Genomic DNA, 27,920 nt, shown 5'->3' on the forward strand with positions numbered 1-27,920 from the left:
GGCTCTTCAAGCTCCTCCGTTTGAACCTATGCATTCGCTGGATATTAAATTACTTTCTTGGAAAGTTTTGTTTCTTTTGGCCATCTCTTCTGCTAGAAGAGTTTCTGAATTATCTGCTCTTTCTTGTGAGTCTCCTTTTCTGATTTTTCATCAGGATAAGGCGGTTTTTGCGAACTTCATTTAAATTTTTACCTAAGGTTGTGAATTCTAACAACATTAGTAGAGAAATTGTGGTTCCTTCATTGTGTCCTAATCCTAAGAACTCTAAGGAAAGATCGTTGCATTCTTTGGATGTAGTTAGAGCTTTGAAATATTATGTTGAAGCTACTAAAGATTTCAGAAAGACTCCTAGTCTATTTGTTATCTTTTCTGGTTCTAGGAACGGTCAGAAGGCCTCTGCCATTTCTTTGGCGTCTTGGTTAAAGTCTTTGATTCATCATGCTTATGTTGAGTCGGGTAGAACTCCGCCTCAGAGGATTACAGCTCATTCGACTAGGTCAGTTTCTACTTCCTGGGCATTTAGGAATGAAGCTTCGGTTGATCAGATTTGCAAAGCAGCAACTTGGTCTTCTTTGCATACTTTTACTAAATTCTACCATTTTGATGTGTTTTCTTCTTCTGAAGCAGTCTTTGGTAGAAAAGTACTTCAGGCAGCTGTTTCAGTTTGATTCTTCTGCTTATAATTTCATTTTTTTTTCATTTTAAGATTTAAACTTTGTTTGGGGTGTGCATTTTTTTTCAGAGGAATTGGCTGTCTTTATTTTATCCCTCCCTCTCTAGTGACTCTTGCGTGGAAGATCCACATCTTGGGTATTCATTATCCATACGTCACTAGCTCATGGACTCTTGCTAATTACATGAAAGAAAACATAATTTATGTAAGAACTTACCTGATAAATTCATTTCTTTCATATTAGCAAGAGTCCATGAGGCCCACCCTTTTTGTGGTGGTTATGATTTTTTTGTATAAAGCACAATTATTCCAATTCCTTATTTTTTATGCTTTCGCACTTTTTTCTTATCACCCCACTTCTTGGCTATTTGTTAAACTGATTTGTGGGTGTGGTGAGGGGTGTATTTATAGGCATTTTGAGGTTTGGGAAACTTTGCCCCTCCTGGTAGGAATGTATATCCCATACGTCACTAGCTCATGGACTCTTGCTAATATGAAAGAAATGAAGTTATCAGGTAAGTTCTTACTTAAATTTTGTTTTTATTAGGGGGCTTAGATTAGGTGTAATTAGTTTAAAATTCTTGTAATTTTTTATTTTCTGTAATTTAGTGGTTTTTTTTGTATTATAGTTTAGTTTATTTAATTGTATTTTAGTTTAGATAATTGTAGGTAATTTATTTAATTAGTTTAATGTTAGTGTAGTGTTAGGTGTATTTGTAAATTAGGTTAGGATTTATTTTACAGGTAATTTTGTAATTATTTTAACTAGGTAGCTATTAAATAGTTATTAACTATTTAATAGCTATTGTACCTAGTTAAAATAAATACAAAGTTGCCTGTAAAATAAATATAAATCCTAAAATAGCTACAATGTAACTATTAGTTATATTGTAGCTATATTAGGGTTTATTTTATAGGTAAGTATTTAGTTTTAAATAGGAATAATTTATTTAATGATAGTAAATTTATTTAGTTTTATTTAAATTATATTTAACTTAGGGGGATGTTAGGGTTAGGTTTAGACTTAGGTTTAGGGGTTAATAACTTTATTATAGTAGCGGCAACGTTGGGGGCGGGAGATTAAGGGTTAATAATTGTAGGTAGGTGGCGGCGATGTTAGGGTGGGCAGATTACGGGGTTAATACAATTTATTATAGTGTTTGCGAGGCGGGAGTGCGGCGGTTTAGGGGTTAATACATTTATTATAGTGGCGGCGATGTCCGGTCAGCAGATTAGGGGTTAATAAGTGTAGGTAGGTGGCGGCGACGTTTGGGGGGGCAGATTAGGGGTTAATAAATATAATATAGGTGTTGCCGATGTTAGGGACAGCAGATTAGGGGTTCATAGCTATAATGTAGGTTGCGGCGTGTCCGGAGCGGCAGATTAGGGGTTAAAATTTTTTATTATTGGGTTTGCAATGTGGGGGGGCCTCGGTTTAGGGGTTCATAGGTAGTTTATGGGTGTTAGTGTACTTTATAGCACTGTAGTTAAGAGCTTTATGTTCCGGCGTTAGCCCATAAAGCTCTTAACTAGTGACTTTTTTTGGCGGTTGGAGTCTTGTCGGTAGAGGGTCTACCGCTCACTTCTTCCAAGACTCGTAATACCAGCGTTAGGCAAATCCCATAGAAAAGATAGGATACGCAATTGACGTAAGGGGATTTGCGGTAGCATCGAGTCGCGGAAAGAAAGTGAGCGGTAGACCCTTTCCTGCCTGACTCTAAATACCAGCGGGCATTAAAAAGCAGCGTTAGGACCCCTTAACGCTGCTTTTTAACCCTAACGCAGAACTCTAAATCGACCCGAATGAGAGTCAAAATTTGCTCCCAAATTGAACTTTGCATGCGCTTGTGGTCGCATGAAAACACTGGATCAATTTCCTTGTCGACCTGCTACCTGTTTTGTGCGCATGCTGCTCATTACATTATGACATTTTACATGTTACTTTTTAACATACGTTGAATGCGATTATGTAATTCTAAGCATCTGCATGTTGAGGTAGCAAATCTCGACAAGGTAGCAAAAATCAACCAAACACTGGTAAACTCTAGGTATCTTTTTCTTTTTTTAAACTATAGTCACATCCTGATCTTCCATTCCCTAAAAGGAGGAGGCCATATAAGGTAGGACGTTCCATGCCATCCTAACAGCGTTTAAAACAGCATGGAACTTCCTAACTGTGTGAAGCTGTTAAAGGGATACTAAACCCAAACATTTTCTTTCATGATTCAGATAGATAATACAAATTTAAACAACTTTCCAATTTACTTCTATTATTTATTTTGCTTCATCTTTCAGATATCCTTTGTTGAAGAAATAGCAATGCACATGAGTGAGCCAATCACATGAGGCTTGTATGTACAGCAACCAATCAGCAGCTACTGAGCCTATCTAGATATGCTTTTCAGCAACGAATATCAAGAGAATAAAACAAATTATATAATAGAAGTAAATAAGAAAGATGTTTAAAATTGCATGTTCTTTCTAAATCATGAAAGAAAAAAATGTGGGTTTCATGTCCCTTTAAGAGTGCTTTCAGAGGTCAGAAAACATAGTTTGATAGAGATAGGGAATTCCTGGGATTAGATGCAGTCCCATAAAGGTATTATGAGAACATAGTGACAGTGGGGTATAAGCATATTGTCAGGCAGTTTGGTAGAGGTTTATTTTTTTTTATATTTTAATATTTGTCACCTATTTGCAGCATGATAGGTGAGAACGATTTGAACACAAAATACTGTAGGTTCATGGTGAGCGTTTCAACTTTCATTCTTTTTTTATGTTTGTCTAATTTATATCAGCAAAATTGCAAAAGTGATACGTACAAAATAAATGTTAAAACAGTCGCTTGCAATTTACAAAATTACAAGAGCACTCTGGTCAGTATTTTTTATCATATTTTCCCTGTGGCCACTTACTGCTAGCTGATAATGAATTTGGCCAATTACTGCTAGCTGATAATGAATTTGACCAATTATAGCTAGCTGATAATTAATTTGTCCACTGCTCCGGGCTATCAGTGTTTAGCATGTAGTTGATTTTGAAAATATGCAGCATTTCTCAAAATACTTATGTTACAGAATTTGCAATTTTAGCCTCTCTAGGGACATGCACAATTTAAAAATGAAGGTATTTTATAGAAAAAAAGCAAGCAAAACAAATAATGAATGCAAAGTTGTTTTACTATACACATTTAAACACTTTATAGTACAATTTAAAAGTGTTTCCTGTATAAGACATTCTTACCAAACTTCAAATGTCCATTAAAAGCGTGTCAATTTTTAATAGCATTTTTATAGTACACAATCATTCTTGCTTATTAGTACGTTTGTACATGGGACATACTGATCATACGCTCACATACCCATATACGCAGTGCACCCACATTCAGACACCATGCCTGCTTAGAGAGCTGCCAGCAATGTGTATGACAGCAATGACTTAAAGAGACATGAAACCCAAAATTTATCTTTGATGATTCATATAGAGCATACAATTTGAAACAACTTTCCAATGTACTTCTATTATCTAATTTGCTTTGTTCTCTTGGAATCCTTTGCTGAAAAGCATTCCTAGGTAGGCTCAGGAGCTGGGAGCTAGCTGCTGATTGGTGGGCGCACATGTATACATTTTTGCTCCTTCGAAAAAGGATACCAAGAGAATGAAGCAAAAAATATAATAGAAGTAAATTGGAACGTTGTTTAAAATTCTATGATCTATTTGTACCATGAAAGAAAAAAAAATGGGGATTCATATCCCTTTACTTTGCATTGGCAATGTGATACTAGTCACTGCTGGCTCTCCTAAAAGGCATAGCATTTGAATTTAACTGTACGGAGCACTCAGGCATATGCTTCTTATGCCAATTACACAAAAATGTTATCACTGAAACAGTTAGATTTTAATGGAAGCATTTTTGTTAATACATATAAGTGCAAAATCACTTATTTTCAAAACTGAAATGCACTTATGTTCATTCCTCTTTTAACTACAGTGTCTCTTTAATCAGATTGATGAGTCATTAAACTTTTTAATAGTTTTATTTCTGCTAAGGAAGAATTTGACACTTTTAGCATCTTTCAAAATATTATAATAATTCAATAATGGGATATAAAAGAGCAATAATAAAATGCCCTGTCTGCTTTATCAGTAGCCTGCAGTTGCTTATATTTCAGATCCACTCTAACTCAAAAGCTTTTCTCCACAAAAATACTGGACTACCAGAGGTTTAAAATCCCTATTTGCTTCAGCCATATGGTCTGAAACACTTCAGATCAGCAGCATGTTCCCAAAAACACTATTGATGCCATATGCCTAAAATAGCTCAGGTCAGAAATCTGTTCACCTGGGCCCCCCAATTTATTTCAGCAATGTGCCACAAAAAGATCTCAGATCGTTAGCATGTTGCCAGGTACTCAATGACATGTACCTTTATGCTGCAGATCTACCCATGCCAACATGTGGTGTGCTGACTTAAAGGAACACTCATAAAAATAAACTTTTCTTTCATGTAAATGGCAAGAGTCCATGAGCTAGTGACGTATGGGATATACATTCCTACCACGAGGGGACAAAGTTTCCCAAACCTCAAAATGCCTATAAATACACCCCTCACCACACACATACTTCAGTTTTACAAACTTTGCCTCCTATGGAGATGGTGAAGTAAGTTTGTGCTTGATTTATATGATTTCTTTTATGATAAGCACTTCTAAGCATTCTGAAGCCCAATTCCTCTCAGAGTACAGTGTTTGTCAGAGGGACGTGAAGAGAGTATTGTCTGTTGATTTTTATGGTTTCACTCATGGGAAATCTTTTCAAGGGTTCTCTGTTATCGGTCGTAGGGATTCATCTCCTACCTCCCTTTTCAGATAGACAATATACTATTTTACCATTACCTCTGCTTATAGTTTTCAGTACTGGTTTGGCTGTCTGCTATATGTGAATGGGTGTCTTTGGTAAGTATGTATCATTATTTAAGACACTCTCAGCTATGTTTGGCCCTTTATGTATTAATATAAAGTTTTAAATATTTGTATTTACTTATATTTGCCATGAGTCAGGTCTATGTGTATTTCCCTTTGCAGTCTAACAGTTTCAGTATGACAATAATTTTTTAGGAAGTTATGTTTAAAAAAAATTCTTAACTGGGGTTTAGTCTTTTTTTCCAATTTGACTTGTTTTTTTTCTTAAATTTTGCGGGCAAATCTAGGCTTGCGTGGGCGCAAAATGCTGTTATTTATTGCGTCTATAGTGTCGCAAGTTTCATCATTTCCTGCGCCTTTATTGACGTTAGTTTGTTTGGCGTGAAGTCGTGCTTGTTATGACGCGAGTTGCGTCATTTACAGATGTTGTTTGGTGCCTAAAAATTTTCACTTTCCGTTGTTCGTCATACTTGGCGCCAAATATTTTTTGGTTATATTACCCCACTTCCTTTATGCTCCCTGCTCTCTTCATATTCTAGAGGGCTATGCTGTTTGCTTTTCTATTTATTTTGCATATGCATTTTTTCCCATTCCTGAAACTGTTATATGAGGAAATTGGATATTTTGTTTAAATTTTATTTTTTATTTTACATTTTGCAAGATGTCTCAGTCTGATTCTGTCTCAGAAGCTACTGTTGGAACCATGCTGCCTGAACACAGTTCTACCAAAGCTAAGTGTATCTGTTGTAAGCAAGCTAAGATTATATCTCCGGCTATATTATGTAACAGCTGTCATGATAAGCTTTTGCATGCCGATAATGTTTCTATTAGTACTAGTAAAGCACCTGTTGTTCCCTCAACATCTAATGTACATGACATCCCTGTTGATATATAAAATTATATTGCTGATGCAATACAGAAGGGTATGTCTGCTATTCCACCTTCTAATAAATGTAAAAGGTCTTTTAAAACTTCTCATAAAACTGATGAAATTTGTGATGACCGACAACATACTAAAATATCCTCCAGTGAAGAGGATCTCTCTGGTTCAGAAGATCCTACTTCAGACATTGAAATTGCTAAATCTTCTTATTTTTTTAAGATTGAATATATTCTGTCTTTGTTGAAAGAAGTATTGGTTACTTTGGGATCCTTTAGATAGGAAGATTGAATGTTATCTAAGGAAAGCTTATTTACATTCTGGCTGTATTCTCATGCCTGCCATTTCTATGGCTAATGTTGCACCTGCATCAACTTTTTAGTTGGATTGCTTAGCACATCAGGAAACAGATTCTGATTTGTCTAGCATTGATAGTTTACTTCAACATGCTAATCATTTTATCTGTGATCATATTTTTTATATCATCAAGATTAATGTTAAATCTATGTTTTTAGCTATTCTAGCTAGAAGAGCTTTATGGCTTAAATCATGGAATGCTGGCATTGTATCTAAATTTAGATTACTATCACTATCTTCCCAGGGTAACAATTTATTTGATTCTCAGTTGGATTCTATTATTTCCACTATCACTGAGGGGAAGGGAGTTTTTTTGCCCCAAGATAAAAAGTCTAAGGGTAAATTTAAAGCTTCTAATCGGTTTTGTTCCTTTCGTCAGAATAGAGAACAGAAAATCACTCCTTCCCCTAAGGACTCTGGTTCCAATTAGAAGCCATCTGCAAGTTGGAATAAATCCAAGCCTTATAAGAAGCCAAAGCCAGCCCCTAAGACTGCATGAAGGTGCGGCCCTCAATCCAGTTCAACTGGTGGGGGGCAGATTGAAATTATTTTAAAATATTTGGGCAGATTCTGTTCAGAATCAGTGGATTCAGAGCATTGCTTCTCAAGGTTATTGAATAGGTTTCAGAATAAGACCGCCTGTGAGAAGATTCTTTCTCTCTCATGTTCCAACAAATCCTGTTAAAGCTCAGGCTTTTCTGAAGTGTGTTTCATATCTGGAACTTTCAGGGGTGATTATACCAGTTCCGCTTCAGGAACAGGGTCTGGGTTTTTATTCAAATCTATTCATTGTCCCAAAGAAAGAAAATTCATTCAGATTAGTTCTGGATCTGAAGTTTTTGAATAGTTTTGTAAGGGTCCCAACTTTCAAGATGGTGACTATAAGGACTATTCTGCCTTTTGTTCAGCAAGGTCATTACATGTCCGCAATAGACTTACAGGACGCTTATCTTCACATTCCGAATCATCCAGATCACTATCGGTTTCTGAGATTCTTTTTTCTAGACAAGCATTACCAATTTATCGCTCTTCCATTTGGCCTATCGACAGCTCCAAGAATCTTTTTGAAAGTTCTCGGTGCCCGTCTATCTGTAAATAGAGAGCAGGGTATTGCGGTGTTTCCTTATTTGTACGATATCTTTGTACTGGCTCAATCTTTTTATTTAGCAGTATCTTACATGAATCAACTAGTTGTTTCTTCAAAGACATGGTTGGAGGATCAATTTACCAAAGAGTTTCTTGATTCCTCAGACAAGGGTCACCTTTTTAGGTTTCCAGATAGATTCAGTGTCCATGACTCTGTCTTTAACAGACAAGTGACGAATGAAATTGGTTTAAGCCTGTTGAAACCTTCAGTCTCAATCATTCCCTTCAGTGGCTAGGTGCATGGAAGTTTTAGGTCTCATGACTGAAGCATCGGACGCAATCCCCTTTGCTCATTTTCATTTGAGACCTCTGCAGCTTTGCATGCTGAATCAATAGTGCAGGGATTATACTCGGATATCACAATTGATATTTTTAAATCCCAGCATTCTACTCTCTCTGACTTGGTGGTTAGACCATCATGGTATTATTCAAGGGGCCTCTTTTGTTTGTCTTTTCTGGACTGTAGTCTCAACAGATGCAAGTCTTTCAGGTTGGGGAGCTGTCTGGGGGTCTCTGACAGCACAAGTGGCTTGGAATTCTCTAGAGGCGAGGTTACCAATCAATATATTAGAACTCTGTGCTATTTTCAGAGCTCTTCAGGCGTGGCCTCTATTGAAGAGAGAATTTTTTATTCGCTTTCAGACAGACAATATCACAACTGTGGCATATGTCAGTCATCAGGGAGGGACTTGCAGTCCTTTAGCAATGAAAGAAGTATCCCGGATACTTTCATGGGCGGAATCCAACTCTTGTCTAATTTCTGCGATTCATATCTCAGGTTTAGACAATTGGGAAGCAGATTATCTCAGCCGTCAGAGTTTGCATCCGGGGGAGTTGTCTCTCCATCCAGATGTGTTTTTTCAGATTATACAGATGTGGGGTCTTCCAGAAATAGATCTGATGGCTTCCCATCTAAACAGGAAACTTCCCAGATACCTTTCCAGGTCCAGGGATTCTCAGGCGGAGATGGTGGATGCGTTAGCAGTTCCTTGGTCTTACCAACTTGCTTATATTTTTCCACCTCTAGTTCTTCTTCCAAGGGTGATTTCCAAGATCATAATGGAACAATCACATGTGTTTCTGATAGCACAAGCATGGCCTCACAGGTTTTGGTATGCGGATCTTGCCCGGATGTCCAGTTGCCAACCTTGGTCACTTCCTTTAAGGCCAGACCTTCTGTCTCAAGAACCGTTTTTTCCATCAGGATCTCAAATCACTATATTTGATGGTATGCAAATTGAACGTTTAGTGCTTAGTCATAGAGGTTTCTCTGATTCAGTGATCAATACTATGTTGCAAGCTGTTTCAAGGAATATTTATTATTTGGTTTGAAAAACATATATTTCATGGTGTTCTTCTCATAAATTCTCTTGGCATTCTTTTAGAATTTCTAGAATTTTACAGTTTCTTCAGGTCAGTTTTGGTAAAGGTTTGTCTGCAAGTACTGTACTTTGAAGGGACCAAATACAACCAGAAATGAGAGGGGGCACTCTCTAATAAAAAACAGAACAGTGGACTGAAGCCCGTACAACAAACAAGCTGCAATAAAGATACAACAGTTAGGTATACAGCATCACAATTTCATATATAATGCAATCACATACAAAATTAATAATAATAGTAGAGTAATAAAAAGTCTCAAAAAGGTGGGGTAGTGCTATGCACTGTCCACAAACGTGTGTGGTATCCAAACAGAAGGCACAGTATGGACAGCTGCTCTCCTTCTCCTCTCAGATCAATCCAGATCAGGCACTAGAAATAAACACAAAACAAAGGGGCGCCTCATGTGTAGATCAAAAATTTCACCAGCAAAAATACATCCATAGATGCCAAATGGGTACTCACATGTAGCAATAGCACCCTTATGTGCTGGTAGTTGCAGGCTGATAACTCAGGGTATATCAGCTAACCCTTGTCCTGGCTTCAGACTGGAAACATGATGCGAGTAGGCCCCAGGATGCAGTTCCAACAGATAATAAGGTGCTTGCACTTAGCCTTTGTTTAAAATGGTTTAAAAACATCAAGCAATAAGTGGAGGGGGGCATAGACATATAGCCCCCTGTATGCAATGTGTTTCTCGGCTTCTAAAAAATCGCCGTTTCATCAGGCATCTATATGTCTATGCCCCCTCCACTTATTGCTTGATGTTTTTAATGTGATTTTTAAGTAAACCATTTTTAACAAAAGCTAAGTGCAAGCACCTTATTATCTATTGGAACTGCATCCTGGGGCCTACTGTTCTTGGAACTCGCAGCCTGTTTTCCAGTCTGAAGCCAGGACAAGGTTTAGCTGATACACCCTGAGTTATCAGCCTGCAACTACCATCATATAAGGGTGCTATTGCTACATGTGAGTACCCATTTGGCATCTATGGATGTTTTTTTGCTGGAGGCATTTTTGATCTACACATGAGGCGCCCCTCTGTTTTGTGTTTACTTTGAAGGGACAAATCTCTGCTCTTTCTGTTTTATTTCATAGAAAGATTGCTAAACTTCCTGATATTCACTGTTTTGTTCAGGCTTTGGTCCGTATCAAGCCAGTTTTTAAGTCTATTTCTCCTCCATGGAGTCTTAATTTGGTTTTGATGGTTTTGCAGGCTCCTCCTTTTGAACCTATGCATTCTTTGGATATTAAGCTACTTTCTTGGAAAGTATTGTTCCTTTTGGCTATCTCTTCTGCTAGAAGAGTTTCTGAATTGTCTGCTCTCTCTTGTGAGTCTCATTTTTTGATTATCCATCAGGATAAAGCTGTTTTGCGAACTTAGTTTAAATTTCTTCTTAAGGTTGTGAATTCCCAACATTAGTAGGGAAATTGTTGTTCTTTCCTTGTGTTCGAATCCTAAGAATTTGCTTGAAAAATAGTTACACTCTTTGGATGTGAAATACTATGTTGAGGCTACTAAGGATTTCAGGAAGACTTCTAGTCTGTTGTCTTTTCCGGTTCTAGGAAAGGTCAGAAAGCCTCTGCCATTTCTTTGGCATCTTGGTTAAAGCTGTTGATTCACAAGGCTTATTTGGAGGTGGGACAATCTCCACCTCAGAGAATTACAGCTCATTCTACTAGATCGGTTGCCACTTCTTGGGCTTTTAAGAATGAAGCTTCAGTTGATCAGATTTGCAAAGCAGTAACTTGGTCTTCTTTGCATACATTTACAAAATTTTACCATTTCTATGTATTTGCTTCTTCTGAAGCAGTCTTTGGTAGAAAAGTTCTTCAGGGAGCTGTCTCAGTTCGATTCTTCTGTTTTTAAGAAGAACTTATGGAAACCAAAGGGGTGGAGCCAACCGCCATGCTAAGCAGTCACAAGGATACAGAGCTCCGTGTATTTGGCCCTTATAACTAAGTTTCTTCTACTAGATACGACAAATCCACGGATTCATCCTTACTTGTGGGATATTATCCTCCTGCTAACAGGAAGCGGCAAAGTGCACCACAGCAGAGCTGTATATATAGCTCCTCCCTTCTCTCCACCCCCAGTCATTCTCTTGGCCGTTACTAGTAATAGGAAGAGGTAAAGTGAAAGAGGTGTTAAAATGATAGTTTTTATTTTCAAGAATTTTTTATTTTATATGGTACCGGTGAGTGCTATTTTTCCTCAGGCAGCAGATGGAAGAAGATTTCTGCCTGGAGGTTGATGATCTTAGCAGTTGTCACTAAGATCCAGAGGAGTTCCCACAGAATGGCTGAGTAGTACTTGAGAAGCTTCAGTGTGGGGAACGTTTTTCATGCTACAAGCATTGAGGTTTGTTCAGTCATTTTTTTTCTGGAGAAACTGTGGTATTTCAGAACTGGCTGACATAGTTCCCATGAGGGAAGGGGTAAGCAGTAATCCTACATGTATGAAGGGGTATTACTGGGACCTGTATATTATGGGCTAAAAATGCAGCAAAGAATGGCAGCATGTTTGACTCTGGTAACATAACGTTTTGAGAGAGAAACGGTTTTATGTTTAAGGGAATCGTTTTTTATTCTTGATGGCTGGAGGGTTTCACATGGCTTATAGTGTTATTGGGGAATACAGAAAACCCCACATGGCTTGTTCCTATACCGCTTTACAGTGGTTTTAACTAGGCAGAGAGACATCGTATAGGATGGGCGGGGCCTAATTTTGTGCCTCAGTTGCGCAGTTGATTTTCAGATGCAGGCAGCAAGCTCCAGCTCCGGTGGGCCTAAACTGAAGACATAGCCTAACGAAGTGATAGTGAGGTTTATCAGACCCCTGAGGGCGAGGTGCAGGGGGTTTATTTTCTATTTTTGAATAACGTTTTGTGTAACGTTTTTTTCTCATAGAGGGTTAACTGTCCCTTCCTTGTGGTGCAATCTCAAGGTACATGATAAAACACATATGCTAAAATTGTGAGAGTTATAAATTTTTTAAAGCAGTTTTTGGGAAAAATTGTACGCTTTTTTACTCTGAAAGGCGCAGTACCGTTTTTCAGATTGTTGCTTTTTTCACCAAATAAAGTGTTTTCAAGACTTTTTGTGGTTATTACTAGCCTGTTCAACATGTCTGACATTGAAGAAAGTCAATGCTCTATGTGTTTAGAAGCCATTGTCGAACCCCCACTTACATTGTGTCCCGCATGTATTGAAAGGGCCTTACATTGCAAAGAACATATTTTAAGTGATAAAAGTATGTCTAAGGATGATTCTCAGTCTGAAGAGAATCAGGTTATGCCATCCAATTCTCCCCAAGTGTTACAACCTTTAACGACCACTCAAGCGACGCCAAGTACTTCTAGTGTGTCTAATTCTTTTACCCTACAAGATATGGCTGCAGTTATGTCTACTACCCTTACAGAGGTATTATCTAAACTGCCAGGTTTACAGGGTAAGCACAGTTGGTCAGGTATTAGAGTAAATGCTGAGCCCTCTGATGCTTTATTGGCCATCTCTGATTTACCCTCACAGTGTTCTGAGTTTGGGGCAGGGGAATTGCTGTCTGAGGGAGAGCTTTCAGATTCAGGAAATGTGTTACCTCAGACAGATTCGGACGTGATGTCCTTTAAATTGAATCTTGAACACCTCCGCCTGTTACTCCGGGAGGTTTTAGCGACTCTGGATGATTGTGACCCTATTGTAATACCACCAGAGAAATTCTGTAAGATGGATAAGTATCTAGAGGTTCCTACTTACACTGATGTTTTTCCTGTCCCTAAAAGAATTTCGGACATTGTTACTAAGGAATGGGATAGACCAGGCATTCCGTTCTCTCCCTCTCCTACTTTTAAGAAAATGTTTCCCATATCTGACAACATTCGGGATTCCTGGCAAACGGTCCCTAAGGTGGAGGGAGCTATTTCTACTCTAGCTAAGCGTACAACTATACCTATTGAGGACAGTTGTGCTTTCAAAGGTCCTATGGATAAAAAATTAGAGAGTCTTCTAAAGAAATTGTTTATTCATCAGGGTTTTCTTCTACAACCTATAGCGTGCATTGTTCCAGTTACTACTGCAACAGCTTTCTGGTTCGAGGCTCTAGAGGAGTCTCTTAAGGTTGAGACCCCATTAGATGATATTTTCGATAGAATTAAGGCTCTCAAGCTAGCTAATTCTTTTATTACTGATGCCGCTTTTCAAATGGCTAAATTAGCGGCTAAAAATGCAAGCTTTGCCATTTTAGCGCATAGAGCGTTATGGCTTAAATCTTGGTCTGCTGATGTGTCATCAAAATCTAAACTTTTAGCTATTCCTTTTAAAGGTAAAACCCTATTCGGGCCAGAACTAAAGGAAATCATTTCCGACATTACTGGAGGTAAAGGTCATGCCCTTCCTCAGGACAAGACTGTTAAAATGAGGGCTAAACAAAATAATTTTTGTTCCTTTCGAAACTTTAAAGTTGGACCCTCTACTTCCTCCTCCGCCACAAAGCAGGAGGGGAATTTTGCACAATCCAAGTCAGTCTGGAGACCTAACCAGACCTGGAATAAGGGTAAACAGGCTAAGAAGCCCGCTGCTGCTACCAAGACAGCATGAAGGGGCAGCCCCCGATCCGGGACCGGATCTAGTAGGGGGCAGACTTTCTCTCTTCGCTCAGGCTTGGGCAAGGGATGTTCAGGATCCCCGGGCTTTAGAAATTGTGACCCAGGGGTATCGACTAGAATTCAAGGATTTTCTCCCAAGAGGGAGATTTCATCTTTCACGTTTGTCTGTAGACCAGACAAAAAGAGAGGTGTACTTATGCTGTGTAGAAGACCTCTATACCATGGGTGTAATTTGTCCAGTTCCAAAACTAGAACAGGGGCAGGGGTTTTACTCAAATCTGTTCGTGGTTCCCAAAAAAGAGGGAACCTTCAGACCGATTTTAGACCTCAAATGTCTAAACAAATTTCTCAGAGTCCCATCGTTCAAGATGGAGATCATACGAACAATTTTACAGATGATCCAGGAGGGTCAATATATGACCACCGTGGACTTGAAGGACGCGTATCTTCACATTCCTATCCACAAAGATCATCACAAGTTTCTCAGGTTCGCCTTCCTGGACAAACACTACCAGTTTGTGGCCCTCCCTTTCGGGTTGGCCACAGCTCCCAAAATCTTCACAAAGGTGCTAGGGTCCCTTCTGGCGTTTCTAAGGCAGCGGGGCATAGCAGTGGCGCCCTATCTGGACAATATTTTGATTCAGGCGTCAACTTACCATCTAGCCAAATCTCACATGGACATCGTGTAGGCTTTTCTAAGAACTCACGGTTGGAAGGTGAATATAGAAAAGAGTTCACTAATTCCACTGACAAGAGTTCCATTCCTGGGAACTCTGATAGACTCAGTAGATATGAAAATATTTCTGACAGGTCAGAAAGTTAAAGATTCTAAATACTTGCCGAGCACTTCAGTCCATTCCTTGGCCATCAGTGGCTCAGTGTATGGAGGTCATTGGATTAATGGTAGCGACAATGGACATCGTTCCGTTTGCACGCTTTCATCTCAGGCCACTGCAGATGTGCATGCTCAGACAGTGGAATGGGGATTATGCCAATTTATCTCCTCAGATAAATCTGGATCAAGAGACCAGAGACTCTCTTCTTTGGTGGTTGTCACAGGATCATCTGTCCCAGGGTCTGTGCTTCCGCAGACCAGCATGGGTTATAGTGACGACGGACGCCAGGCTCTTGGGCTGGGGTGCAGTCTGTAATTCCCTGAAGGCTCAGGGTGTTTGGACTCGGGAGGAGTCTCTTCTTCCAATCAATATTCTGGAATTGAGAGCAATATTCAATGCACTTCAGGCGTGGCCTCAGTTGGCCTTGGCCAAGTTCATAAGATTCCAGTCAGACAATATCACGACTGTAGCATATATCAATCATCAAGGGGGAACAAAGAGTTCTCTAGCGATGAAAGAGGTTTCCAAGATAATTTGATGGGCAGAGACTCACTCTTGCCATCTATCAGCAATCTATATCCCAGGAGTAGAGAACTGGGAAGCGGATTTTCTAAGTTGTCAGACTTTTCATCCGAGGGAGTGGAAGCTCCATCCGGAGGTGTTTGCGACATTGATCCATCAATGGGGCACACCGGAATTGGATCTGATGGCATCTCGTCAGAATGCCAAACTTCCTTGTTACGGGTCCAGATCAAGGGATCCCCAAGCCGTACTGATAGATGCTCTAGCAGTACCTTGGTCGTTCAACCTGGCTTATGTGTTTCCTCCATTTCCTCTCTTACCTCGTCTGATTGCAAGAATCAAACAGGAGAGGGCTTCAGTAATCCTGATAGCGCCTGCGTGGCCACGCAGGACTTGGTATGCAGATCTAGTGGACATGTCATCTCTGCCACCGTGGAAACTGCCACTGAGACAGGACCTTCTCATCCAAGGTCCGTTCCAACATCCAAATCTAAATTCTCTGCAGCGGACTGCCTGGAGATTGAACGCTTGATTTTATCTAAGCGGGGATTCTCTGAGTCGGTCATTGATACTTTGATTCAGGCTCGAAAGCCTGTCAATAGGAAAATTTACCGTAAGATATGGCGTAAATATCTTTATTGGTGCGAATCCAAGGGCTACTCATGGAGTAGGGTTCGGATTCCTAGGATTTTGTCCTTTCTCCAAGAAGGATTGGAGAAGGGATTATCAGCTAGTTCCTTAAAGGGACACATTTCTGCTTTGTCAATTTTACTGCACAAGCGTCTGGCGGATGTCCCAGACGTTCAGTCTTTTTGTCAGGCTTTAGTAAGAATCAAGCCTGTGTTTAAACCTGTTGCTCCGCCATGGAGTTTGAATTTAGTTCTCAATGTTCTTCAAGGGGTTCCGTTTGAACCTATGCATTCCATGGATATTAAGCTTTTATCCTGGAAAGTTTTGTTCTTAGTTGCTATCCCTTCTGCTCGAAGGGTGTCTGAGCTTTCTGCGTTACAATGTGATTCACCTTATCTTATATTCCTTTCTGATAAGGTGGTTTTGCGTACTAAACCTGGATTCCTTCCTAAGGTTGTTTCAAATAAGAATATTAATCAGGAAATTGTAGTTCCTTCCTTGTGTCCTAATCCTTCGTCTAAGAAGGAACGTCTGTTACATAATTTGGACGTGGTTCGGGCCTTGAAGTTTTACTTACAAGCGACCAAGGATTTCCATCAAACATCTTCCCTATTCGTTGTTTATTCTGGAAAGCGTAGGGATCAAAAAGCTATGGCTACCTCTCTTTCTTTTTGGCTGAAAAGCATCATCCGTTTGGCATACTAGACTGCTGGACAGCAGCCTCCTGAAAAAAATACGGCTCATTCTACTAGAGCGGTGGCTTCCACATGGGCTTTTAAAAACAATGCTTCTGTTGAACAGATTTGTAAGGCTGCGACTTGGTCCTCCCTTCATACATTTCCAAATTTTACAAATTTGATACTTTTGCTTCTTCTGAGGCTATTTTTGGGAGAAAAGTTCTTCAAGCAGTGGTGCCTTCAGTTTAGGTATCTGTCTTGTCCCTCCCGTTCATCCGTGTCCTGTTGCTTTGGTATTGTATCCCACAAGTAAGGATGAATCCGTGGACTCGTCGTATCTAGTAGAAGAAAAGGAAATTTATGCTTACCTGATAAATTGATTTCTTCTATGATACGAGTCCACGGCCCTCCCTGTCATATTAAACAGATTATATTTTTGCTTTCAAAAACTTCAGTCACCTCTGCACCTTTTAGCTTTTTCTTTTCTCTTCCTATACCTTCGGTCTAATGACTGGGGGTGGAGAGAAGGGAGGAGCTATATATACAGCTCTGCTGTGGTGCTCTTTGCCACTTCCTGTTAGCAGGAGGATAATATCCCACAAGTAAGGATGAATCCGTGGACTCGTCGTATCGTAGAAGAAATCAATTTATCAGGTAAGCATAAATTTCCTTTTTTCAAGTTTCCTCCACTCGCAAACATTCTGTTATGAATGCTAACTCTCAGGGCATCTAATAGACAGCATCTGGTGATTAATCTACTTCAAGAAAGCTGATTTGAGGTTACTAATGAGGCGCTAATATGGAAGAAGGCCGCAAAACCAGGAGCTTGGGCAGATTGTCTAAGATGCTGCCGCGCAACTAAGCTAATATGTTGTCGAATCCTACTTTATGTGACAGCAATTGGCTCGCTGGATAAGGCAGCATCCACACTGTGCAGCCGCGGGATCTCCCAGTTTGGATTCCTGAGATTTTTTGGCGGTTTTTATAGAGACATTTTTCTGCACCCCCTCCTGGGGACCTAAGCCTACGGAAACGAGCCCTCAGTTCTACTGCATATTTAACTGAAAATGGAGGTAGACTACGAGACCATACAAGGCTTTATGATTGACTTCGAGCTACAGATGTATAGCAGATTTGACCGCTTCCTGCTTCTCATGGAGCGTACACACGAGCGGAAGTTCCTGAGCCCGCAGTGGAAGTGGTGGCGGAGCCGGCAATACATAGAGGGAATAACCGAGTTGGCCCCGCTCTGATCTCAGATAAGGGAAAGCCGGCTTGTCCACTGCTGACAATTTGTGAGAGACCCTGGAGGCCTGTCATGGGCCCTGAACAGATTGATGTGACCAGCCTGTTGGGGGGAGTCGATAACGGCTCCCATGTTTGGAGGGAGATTCCTGTAGCTGTGACGATAGGACAGTCGAGCTCTGAGCCTGGCGACCGACCTGAAGAAATCTCCTTGTATGGGACTAACTCCTGCGGTTGTAGGTGTCTCTCTAAATAATTTCTCCAGCAGCGGGTCCGGCAGAGCAATTCCCTCCTTAGTGGGTCATGCGACAGGCTTCTTTTAGCAGAACTGGCATAGGGTAACTCTGTTATTTCTGCTGTGACTTTACTTTGAGTATCCTGGCCTCATAGCCTTAAATGATGGCTTTCTGGCCTGATAGATTGGACTTGTGAGCCTCAATTTACGATGACAAGCTATCAGTTACCAACACACTTATTTATTTTTCAGTTTTTGTCCCCCTGGGCTATCCATCATGTATATACATCATGTACAAACGTTTATTCTTGCAAATACTAGCTTCCCCAGAACACATGTCTGTAACTCAGTAGGTCCATTGATGAGGGAAATATTTATAACTTGACACCATTGATGGGGTCCAAAGCTATCCTGCTGTTTCTGTCATTCATTTGTTTTCTATTTGCTGGCTTCTCATTAACGCATTGTTTGTCAGGATGAGCCCTCAGTGGGAAATGTCACAGGCATCCATGAATAATAATCCATACAACTAAACTAGACTTATTCCCCTAAGGAGTTTTATACCCCATTCTTATTTTATGCTTCTCATTACAGAAAGTCCCATATTCTCACATTAGTTGGGTGCCGCTCTTACTTAAGCATTATAATTTGTTTACACTTTTGCTAGTTAAGTGTTAGAGCTCTTACAAGTGTTTATTGGGTCGCGGTCCCAGATCAATTACCCTGTATATAATAAGTGATGTGATTCTGCATTTATGAAGTCACGTTTTCTGAAACTGTACAGATCCCACACTTGTAAGCTTCCTACCTATATCATAACATTTAGTTGTATATCTTGGTTCAAGAGCCTATGTCTGTCAGAAATCTTAATGTCATAGTATATGCATATTATATGTTTAATGTCGACTATCACTGACACTGCTTAGCTGTCCATTATTCTTGATGGCAATGGAGGGGAACATTATCATTAGCATAACCTCCGCCCCCCCTCACCCCCCTTATGCGGTTAGGGATATGTATTTTATCCTCCGCATCATCTGCTTTGGCAGAGTTACGTAGCCTCTGCCTAGCCTGAAGAACCGCTGAGTAATCTTTTCCCCTATATATATAAATAATATAAAATAATAAATGCTATGTTTACTCTTGTGTTTTCTATTATCTATGGTCTGCATGTTTTAATGGTTCACTGTGCTCTACATGTTGTCTGAGGTTTGTATAACAGTTTTTTTTCAATGTTATCTTTACTACAAACATCTTAACTGTTGTTACTTTATTATACAAGCAGTGATATCTGAAGTCTGTTCTGTCACAACAATCTTATTAATACCACATTGTCTGATGCTACTTAATGCTGACTAAGAATATTGGCGATGTCCTCCTGGTATCCTGGACAGTGTGATCCCGCCAGAGGATCGGTCTGCCATTGAGGACACACTGAAGGTTAAAAACAAAATGAGGAGCAGAAAAGTTCGGCCTATAAGATTATAATATGTCGTATCATCATGAAACATTGTTCACTGTGCTGTAAACATCTGTGATACCTTCTGTTTGCCTAGGTGCCGTGTTTGTAACAATGTGTTATTGCTACCTCAATAAAAAGAAAATAATAAAAAAAACAAACGTATTTTTTGGATTTGATTTCTCAGCAGAAATAGCTGTTTTAATTTTATCTCTCCCTCTCTAGTGACTCTTCTGTGGACTTCCAAATCTTGGGTAATTTATCCCATACGCCACTAGCTCATGGACTCTTGCCATTTACATGAAAGAAAACATAATTTCTCTTATAATGGCAAGAGTCCATGAGGCCCACCCTGTTTTTGGTGGTTATATTATTTTGTATAAAAGCACAATATTATTTTCCAGTGCCTCTTTTTTGTATGCTTTTTTACTCCTTTTTATACCTCACTACTTGACTATACATTAAACTGAAGTATGTGTGTGGTGGGAGGTGTATTTATAGGCATTTTAAGGTTTGGGAAACTTTGCCCCTCCTGGTAGGAATGTATATCCCATACGTCACTAGCTCATGGACTCTTGCCATTATGAAAGAAATGAATTTATCAGGTAAGTTCTTACATAAATTATGTTTTATGATTCAGAAAGAACTAGCAGTTTTAAGACACTTTCCAATTTACTTTTATTATCAAATTTGGCACAGTCTTTTTATACGCACACTTTCCAAGAAACAAGATCCTACTGAGCATGTGCACAAGTTCACAAGGAATACGTATACTAGTCTATGATTGGCTGATGTCTGTCACATGATACAGGGGGGACGGAAAATGGGAGAAAAAATAAATTTGACAAAATCTACTGCTTATTTGAAATTCAAAGTAAGTGTTATTGTATTGTCTTTTTATTATAAATTTGTTAAAGGGACAGTATATACAAATTTTCATATAACTGCATATAATAGACACTACTATAAAGAATAATATGCACAGATACTGATATAAAATCCAGTATAAAACTGTTCACTTAGAAGTTCCCAGGTTAGCTCTGTTGAAAAGGTTAGCTGGAACACCCATTGAAAGTGGTTGTATAGCAAAAAGAGAAGACACTCCCCACTCCCCTGCATATGAAAAGACTCTTTACACCAACAAGAGCAAGCTGGAGTAGTTATACATCAAACTTTGGGCTTGGTTAGGAGTCAGAAAATTAGTGCAATGTTATTTAAAAATAAGCAAAACTATACATTTAAAAAAAAAACAACAAAAAAAAAAACCTGTATAGGCTATATAAATGGATCATCTACAAAACATTTATGCAAAGAAAAATCTAGTGTATAATGTCCCTTTAATTATGCAATTCTACTGCATTGAGTGGTCCTTTAAGCCCTATAAATTAACACAGTGCCACATGCTGAGTGGGAAGAGGGCATGATGAGAACAGAGAGCACTGAGACTGGCTACCACATGGACACAACAGCCATTCAGTGACATAACTAACAATCATAAAGTACAAACATTAATATTATTATTAGTAGTTTTACAGCAGCATAACATTGTACAATATTTAAATAACCCTGCTACAAAGAGAAGAAATCACGATTGGTAGATCTACTTTTGTTGATGAAAAACTTGAAACCATCTATCGTAACAACAGTGCAAAATGTACAATTTAATTGTATACACAACTGCACTGCTGTGACTAAAATGTTTTTCTTTCTTTATGCAAAATAGACCTTTGGGAATCTCATGTAACATACATGAATAAAACAAAGGAACATTGAAGCTTATGTTGACATAATGTACACTTATGATATATATATATATATATTACCACATACAGATTTGTTATGTATATAAAAGTGTAACATATGTATTCTTCTCAATGTGTTTACTCATCAATAAATTATTGGCCAGATTACAAGTGGAAGCAGTATTTAATGCTCCTGCTCGCGTGCTAACTCTTATAGAAGTAAGCTTTTTGTGCACGTCGGGTAGCTTGCACGGTAACCCAATGCACATGCGTTAATGTATTCCCCATAGAAGTCAATGGAGCAAAAAAAAGAGGGTAAAAAACACCCTACTCGCGTGCAAACCAGATGGCATATTCTCAAGTGCACTACCCTGACATGAAAATATGAATATTTCACATTCTAATGTTCTTCACATAGCAGAATATGTTCTATTTATTCATAAATACATATTTCTACATATATCTGAAAGTATTTTTGGTACAATATATACACTTATGTTTTGTACAATGTTTTTGTTACAACAACATGAAACATTTTTATTCATGAAACATTTTTATTTTTCAAAAGTAAACATTTTTAATTTTGATATTCGGATTTTTCATATGTTTTCTACCATGTTTTTTTTACAACAACCAAAAATTAAACATTTTTTGTGTTATTGTGTTCTTGGACAGACCGGACTGCCTGTCGCAACACACATTCTGTCCCAGAAACTTTAAAAGAGCATTGTGAGGAGTGGGACCCATAGTTAGGTTCCCAGAGGTGGTTGCGGCGCCCGAGCGTCTGATTAGAACAGAACTCTCTGGAGCGTATCTTCCCTCGGCTGTTAATGCATGATCTGATTGGTCCATGTCTCTGTGAGGTCACTAAATGCACAACCAATCAGATAATATCATGCATTAACGTCCGAGGGCAGATAGACTCCAGAGAGTTCTGTTCTAATCAGAGCCTCAGGCTTCGCAACCGACTCTGGGAACCTAACCATGGGTCCTACCCCCCACGACGTGCGGGACCTCACAGTACTGACGAGACTTCTTAGATAATCTCACCAGAGCAGAGAGCTTTATCCCATGCTGCCTGCTCTCAGTCATAGTCTACTAAAATGTATGAATACCTTATTTCTGATTGTAGTCAGACTTGAAAGTGATGTAAATGGTAATATATATATATATATATATATAGAGAGACACACACACACACACACACACCATATAAATTCATACAACACACACCACACACTCTCATACAACACACACACACCACACACTCTCATACAACACACACACACACCACACACTCTCATACAACACACACACCACACACTCTCATTCAACACACACACCACACACTCTCATAAAACACACACACACCACACCACACACTATCATTCAACACACACACCACACAGTGTTGCGACCCAGTAAACATGATGTTGCGACCCAGTAATGGGTCATGTGACCTGTGGTTAGAAGAACACTGAGCTAAAGGCATAAAGACATCTCTTTGTTATTGCTTGTATTATAAGAATGTGTTCAGAATAAACAAAATATTGTATTTGCACATGTGCAAGTTTTAAAACAGGTCTGCCCCCCAAACATCTACTGATACTTCCAACCCATTATAACTACCCGCTGGGTAAATTCACAAATAAGTATGCAGCATTAAAACAGAAATTAAAGCTAAAAGCAATCATTTTAAATCATAATTTATTTCAGGCTAGAGTCTCATTTACTTAGAAGATTTTTCACTGTAACATGGTATTTATTTTGTTATTCTTCTTCTTTAACCTGCTAGAAAGAAAGGCATTTTTTTTAGCCATATTGTGAAATTGACCAGGATGCAGTTGTGAAGGACCAGTGTAGCAGTATTAACTGCAGGAAGCAGAGGAGAAGGTGGTGGAACCTGGGAGCGGACAACTGGCATCCCCTCAGTGTGCTGCCTTATTAGACTCCTTAGATCACAGATTCTTAAAGCTGACCCATCACTGTCATTTAGATATATGCACCAACACACAGCCTTCCTCTGTTTTTTTAAAGGGATGCCAGCATTTGAGGATCTGATGGACATTTATGCACGCTGCAAGGGTATCTCTTTACCAGTCCCTGATTGGAACTTTTTTCTTGCACTTACCTTTTTTAAAGTTGCTGGGATATTACAGGTAAGATCTCAAAATTCTTAATTGACATACAGCAAATGCTTCAATTCAATTGATTCAGACTGAATTATTAAGTTTGTTTGTTGTATTACAGAGTAGATTTATTGAAAAGTGATATAAAACCCCCAAATTTTATTTTGTGATTCAGACTGAACAAACCATTTGTTAAAAAGTTTCCAATTTGCTTCTATTATCAAATTTGCTTCTTTCCCCTGATATTCTGTGTTGAAGAGATACCTAGGTAGGCATCTGGAGCACTACATAGCAGGAAATAGTGCTGCTATTTAGTGCTTTTGCAAATTGATAACATTCTTGCAAAAAAACTGCCATATACTGCTCCAGAAATGGGTCGGCTCCTGAGCTTACATCACTGCTTTTTAACAATAGATACCAAGAGAGCGAAGAAGAATTGATAATAGAAGTAAATTTGAAAGTTGTTTAAAATTGCATGCCCTGTCTGAATCATGAAATAAACATTCTGGGTTTCATATATCTTTAATTAGCTTCACTCACTGCATACCTCATATTCGGCCCCTGTCAGGAGCACTTCTAGACCCTAGAATTGATGGGCACATTTAAAAGTGGTCTATGGGGCAGGACTAGGACATCTTAGGCAGCTTTAGTCAGTCATAGTGCTATAAAGGGTGCAATAGAACAAAAAAGGGATGTTCTATTTCAAGTTCAGGGTTTTTTGCACATATAAAGGCTTTGGATACTAATAATAATGATTATTGTGCCCCTATTCTCCCTCTGGTTTCTTCAAACATGGATACAATTGTCCAGTTAATCCAATAATTTAAGGTTGTAAACTTTATATCTATTTCATGCTAAGAAGAAATCCAACCAATTTACAGCTATTATGAACTCCACAATAAAAACACAACTCCTTTATGTAAGTTAAACATGATAGGAGTCATTTAAAGGGAGATAAAAGTCCAAATGAAACTTTTATGTTAGGTAGAACATGCCGTTTAAAGAGACTTTTCAATTTCTTCATTTTTCAAATTGATGTTGTTCTTTTGGTAACCTTTGTTTATAAAGAATACCTAGGTAAGGAACAAAAGCAGCAATGTACTACTACTAGCTGGTGATTGGTGGCTACACACATATACTTCCTGTCATTGGCTCACCAGATGTTCAGCTAGATCCCAGTAATGCACTTGCTGCTCTTAAGCTAACTTTAAATGGACATGAAACCCACAATCATTTTTACATGATTTAGATGGAGGGTACAATTAAAAAAACCACCTAATTTACTTATTAGCTTCATTCTCTTTGTATCCTTTGTAGAAAAGCAAGCAGGTGAGCCGAGGAGCATACATGTTCCTGGTCCACTATATGGCAGCACTTGTGTGCAGTTATCACTCCAGACATACCTACCTAGCTATGCTATTCAACAGAGCATACAATGAGAACAAAGCAAATTTGATACAAGAAGTAAGTTGGAAACCTTTTTTAAAATGATGTGCTATGTCTGAATTACAAAAGAAAAGTTTGGTTTCATGTCCTCAGTACCTCTTTCCATGACTTTTCTTTATGGACTTTTATGACCCTTAAACCACACTAGCACACACAAAAACCACTTAAAGGGATATGAAACCCTCATTTCTGTGATTGATTGAGACCGATCATAAAGTTTCAAAAAAGTTTCCAATTTACTTCCATTATCAAATTTGTTTCCATGTTATTCTGTGTTGAAGAGATACCTAGGTAGGCGTCTGGAGCAATACATGGCAGGAAATAGGTTTGCCATCTAGTGATCTTGCAAATTAATAACATTCTTGCAAAACTGCTGCCATATAGTGATCCAGACACATACATGCTCCTGAGCGTATGTCCCTGCTTTTCAACAAACGATGCCAAGAAAAAAAAATGATAACAGCCATAAATTAGAAAGTTGTTTAAAATGACATACTCTGTCTGAAGCATGAAAGACACATTTTGGGTTTCATGTCCCTTTAAAATGGTCAGCAAGAATTTCTTACTAACAACCCAGCTGTCCTCCACTTTGTTAGTTTAATTTGATATTTTTTAACATCATATTGTAGTTTATATTTTATTTCAACAAGATATTATTTTTGTTTTACTAACATTAAAAATAAATAAATCACGTTATAGTTCATAAAAAAGTTAATTGTATACAATATTTGCCATTTAAGCACCTGAGAACTTTGAGTCGGAAACATACATGCCCTTGTTAAATTGAAAATTAAGTAAAGGACTCTTGATTTAAAAAATAATAATAATACTTAAATTCTAGATTATTAAGGCATTTGTATTTTCATGTTTAATGCAGGGTGTTCATGCAAGATTTCTTATTGGAAATTCCAGTGCAGAAAACGCCAGTGTATTTGCAGAGATGATTCAGCCCTTGGCAGAAAATGGTCTGAAATTAGCAAAAAGGTAATACGAGCATGAGAAGATATTATATTTCACCAATAAATAAGGGATTATGTTTGCAGCGGAAAAAATGATCCACGCAGCAACTCGTTAGCATTGGCTTAAATTTACAAACGTTGTATGTAACGTAATACACATACAATTCATTTACAGAAATTAAAGAGACCATTTTTCTTCACTGTCTCTAAAAGTGATTATTTTAAAATTCATTGACACTAGAGGTTTGCTAAACTTTTATTTTCATCCTTGTGAAATGTCCTTCTTAATCATTACTTCTGTTAGAGGCGCTATTGTCAGCTAGGGCATGATGATAATAGAGTCTTCTGCTTGGAGAGAAATTGTAGTGCAGACTTTACAGGGGCTGAACTCACTGAATGCTAAAAGAAAAGGACGGAACCTGGAAGTCTCAGAGAGATGAGATACCTTCCATACGGCTAGATTTAGAGTTTGGCGTTAGCCGTCAAAACCAGCGTTAGAGGCTCCTAACGCTGGTTTTGGGCTACCACTGGTATTTAGAGTCAGTCAGGAAAGGGTCTAACGCTCACTTTGCAGCCGCGACTTTTCCATACCGCAGATCCCCTTACGTCATTTGCGTATCCTATCTTTTCAAAGGGATCTTTCTAACGCCGGTATTTAGAGTCGTGGCTGAAATGAGCGTTAGAAATCTAACGACAAAACTCCAGCCGCAGAAAAAAGTCAGTAGTTAAGAGCTTTTAGGGCTAACGCCGGTTTATAAAGCTCTTAACTACTGTGCTCTAAAGTACACTAACACCCATAAACTACCTATGTACCCCTAAACCGAGGCCCCCCCACATCACCGCCACTCTATTAAAATTTTTTAACCCCTAATCTGCCGACCGCACACCGCCGCCACCTACGTTATCCCTATGTACCCCTAATCTGCTGCCCATAACACCGCCGACCCCTATATTATATTTATTAACCCCTAATCTGCCCCCCTCAATGTCGCCGACACCTACCTACACTTATTAACCCCTAATCTGCCGACCGGACCACACCGCTACTCTAATAAATGTATTAACCCCTAAAGCTAAGTCTAACCCTAACACCCCCTAAGTTAAATATAATTTAAATCTAACGAAATAAATTAACTCTTATTAAATAAATTATTCCTATTTAAAACTAAATACTTACCTGTAAAATAAACCCTAATATATCTACAATATAAATTATAATTATATTGTAGCTATTTTAGGATTAATATTTATTTTACAGGCAGCTTTGTATTTATTTTAACCAGGTACAATAGCTATTAAATAGTTAATAACTATTTAATAGCTACCTAGCTAAAATAATTACAAAATTACCTGTAAAATAAATCCTAACCTAAGTTACAATTAAACCTAACACTACACTAGCAATAAATTAATTAAATAAAATACCTACAATTATCTACAATTAAACCTAACACTACACTATCAATAAATAAATTAAATTAAATACCTACAAATAAATACAATTAAATAAACTAACTAAAATACAAAAAATAAAAAAGAACTAAGTTACAAAAAATAAAAAAATATTTACAAACATTAGAAAAATATTACAACAATTTTAAACTAATTACACTTACTCTAAGCCCCCTAATAAAATAACAAAAAAAAAATGCCCTACCCTATTCTAAAATTCAAATAGAAAAGCTCTTTTACCTTACCAGCCCTTAAAAGGGCCATTTGCGGGGCATGCCCCAAAGAATTCAGCTCTTTTGCCTGTAAAAAAAAAACCATACAATACCCCCCCCCCAACATTACAACCCACCACCCACATACCCCTAATCTAACCCAAACCCCCCTTAAATAAACCTAACACTAAGCCCCTGAAGATCTTCCTACCTTATCTTCACCACACCGGGTATCACACTGATCCATCCTGGCTCCGATGTCTTGATCCAAGCCCAAGCGGGGGGCTGAAGACATCCATCCTCCGGCTGAAGTCTTGATCCAAGCGGGCAGAAGAGGACATCCGGACCGGCAAACATCTTCATCCAAGCCGCATCTTCTGTTCTTCCATCCGATGACGACCGGCTCCATCTTGA

At 38.6% G+C, this 27,920-nt stretch overlaps 1 protein-coding gene across 1 annotated transcript in view; it reads left to right on the forward strand.

Annotated features, from left to right (window-relative positions):
• ACAD11 (acyl-CoA dehydrogenase family member 11) overlaps positions 1-27,920 on the forward strand; it is a 381,257-nt gene that overhangs the window by 45,909 nt on the left and 307,428 nt on the right. Inside the window, 2 exon segments of the mRNA XM_053714335.1 lie at positions 23,346-23,467; positions 25,761-25,867. Of these exon segments, the coding sequence (XP_053570310.1) occupies positions 23,346-23,467; positions 25,761-25,867 (229 nt within the window).

Source organism: Bombina bombina, chromosome 5, assembly GCF_027579735.1.
Source record: "Bombina bombina isolate aBomBom1 chromosome 5, aBomBom1.pri, whole genome shotgun sequence".
In the NCBI taxonomy this organism is placed as follows: Eukaryota; Metazoa; Chordata; class Amphibia; order Anura; family Bombinatoridae; genus Bombina; species Bombina bombina.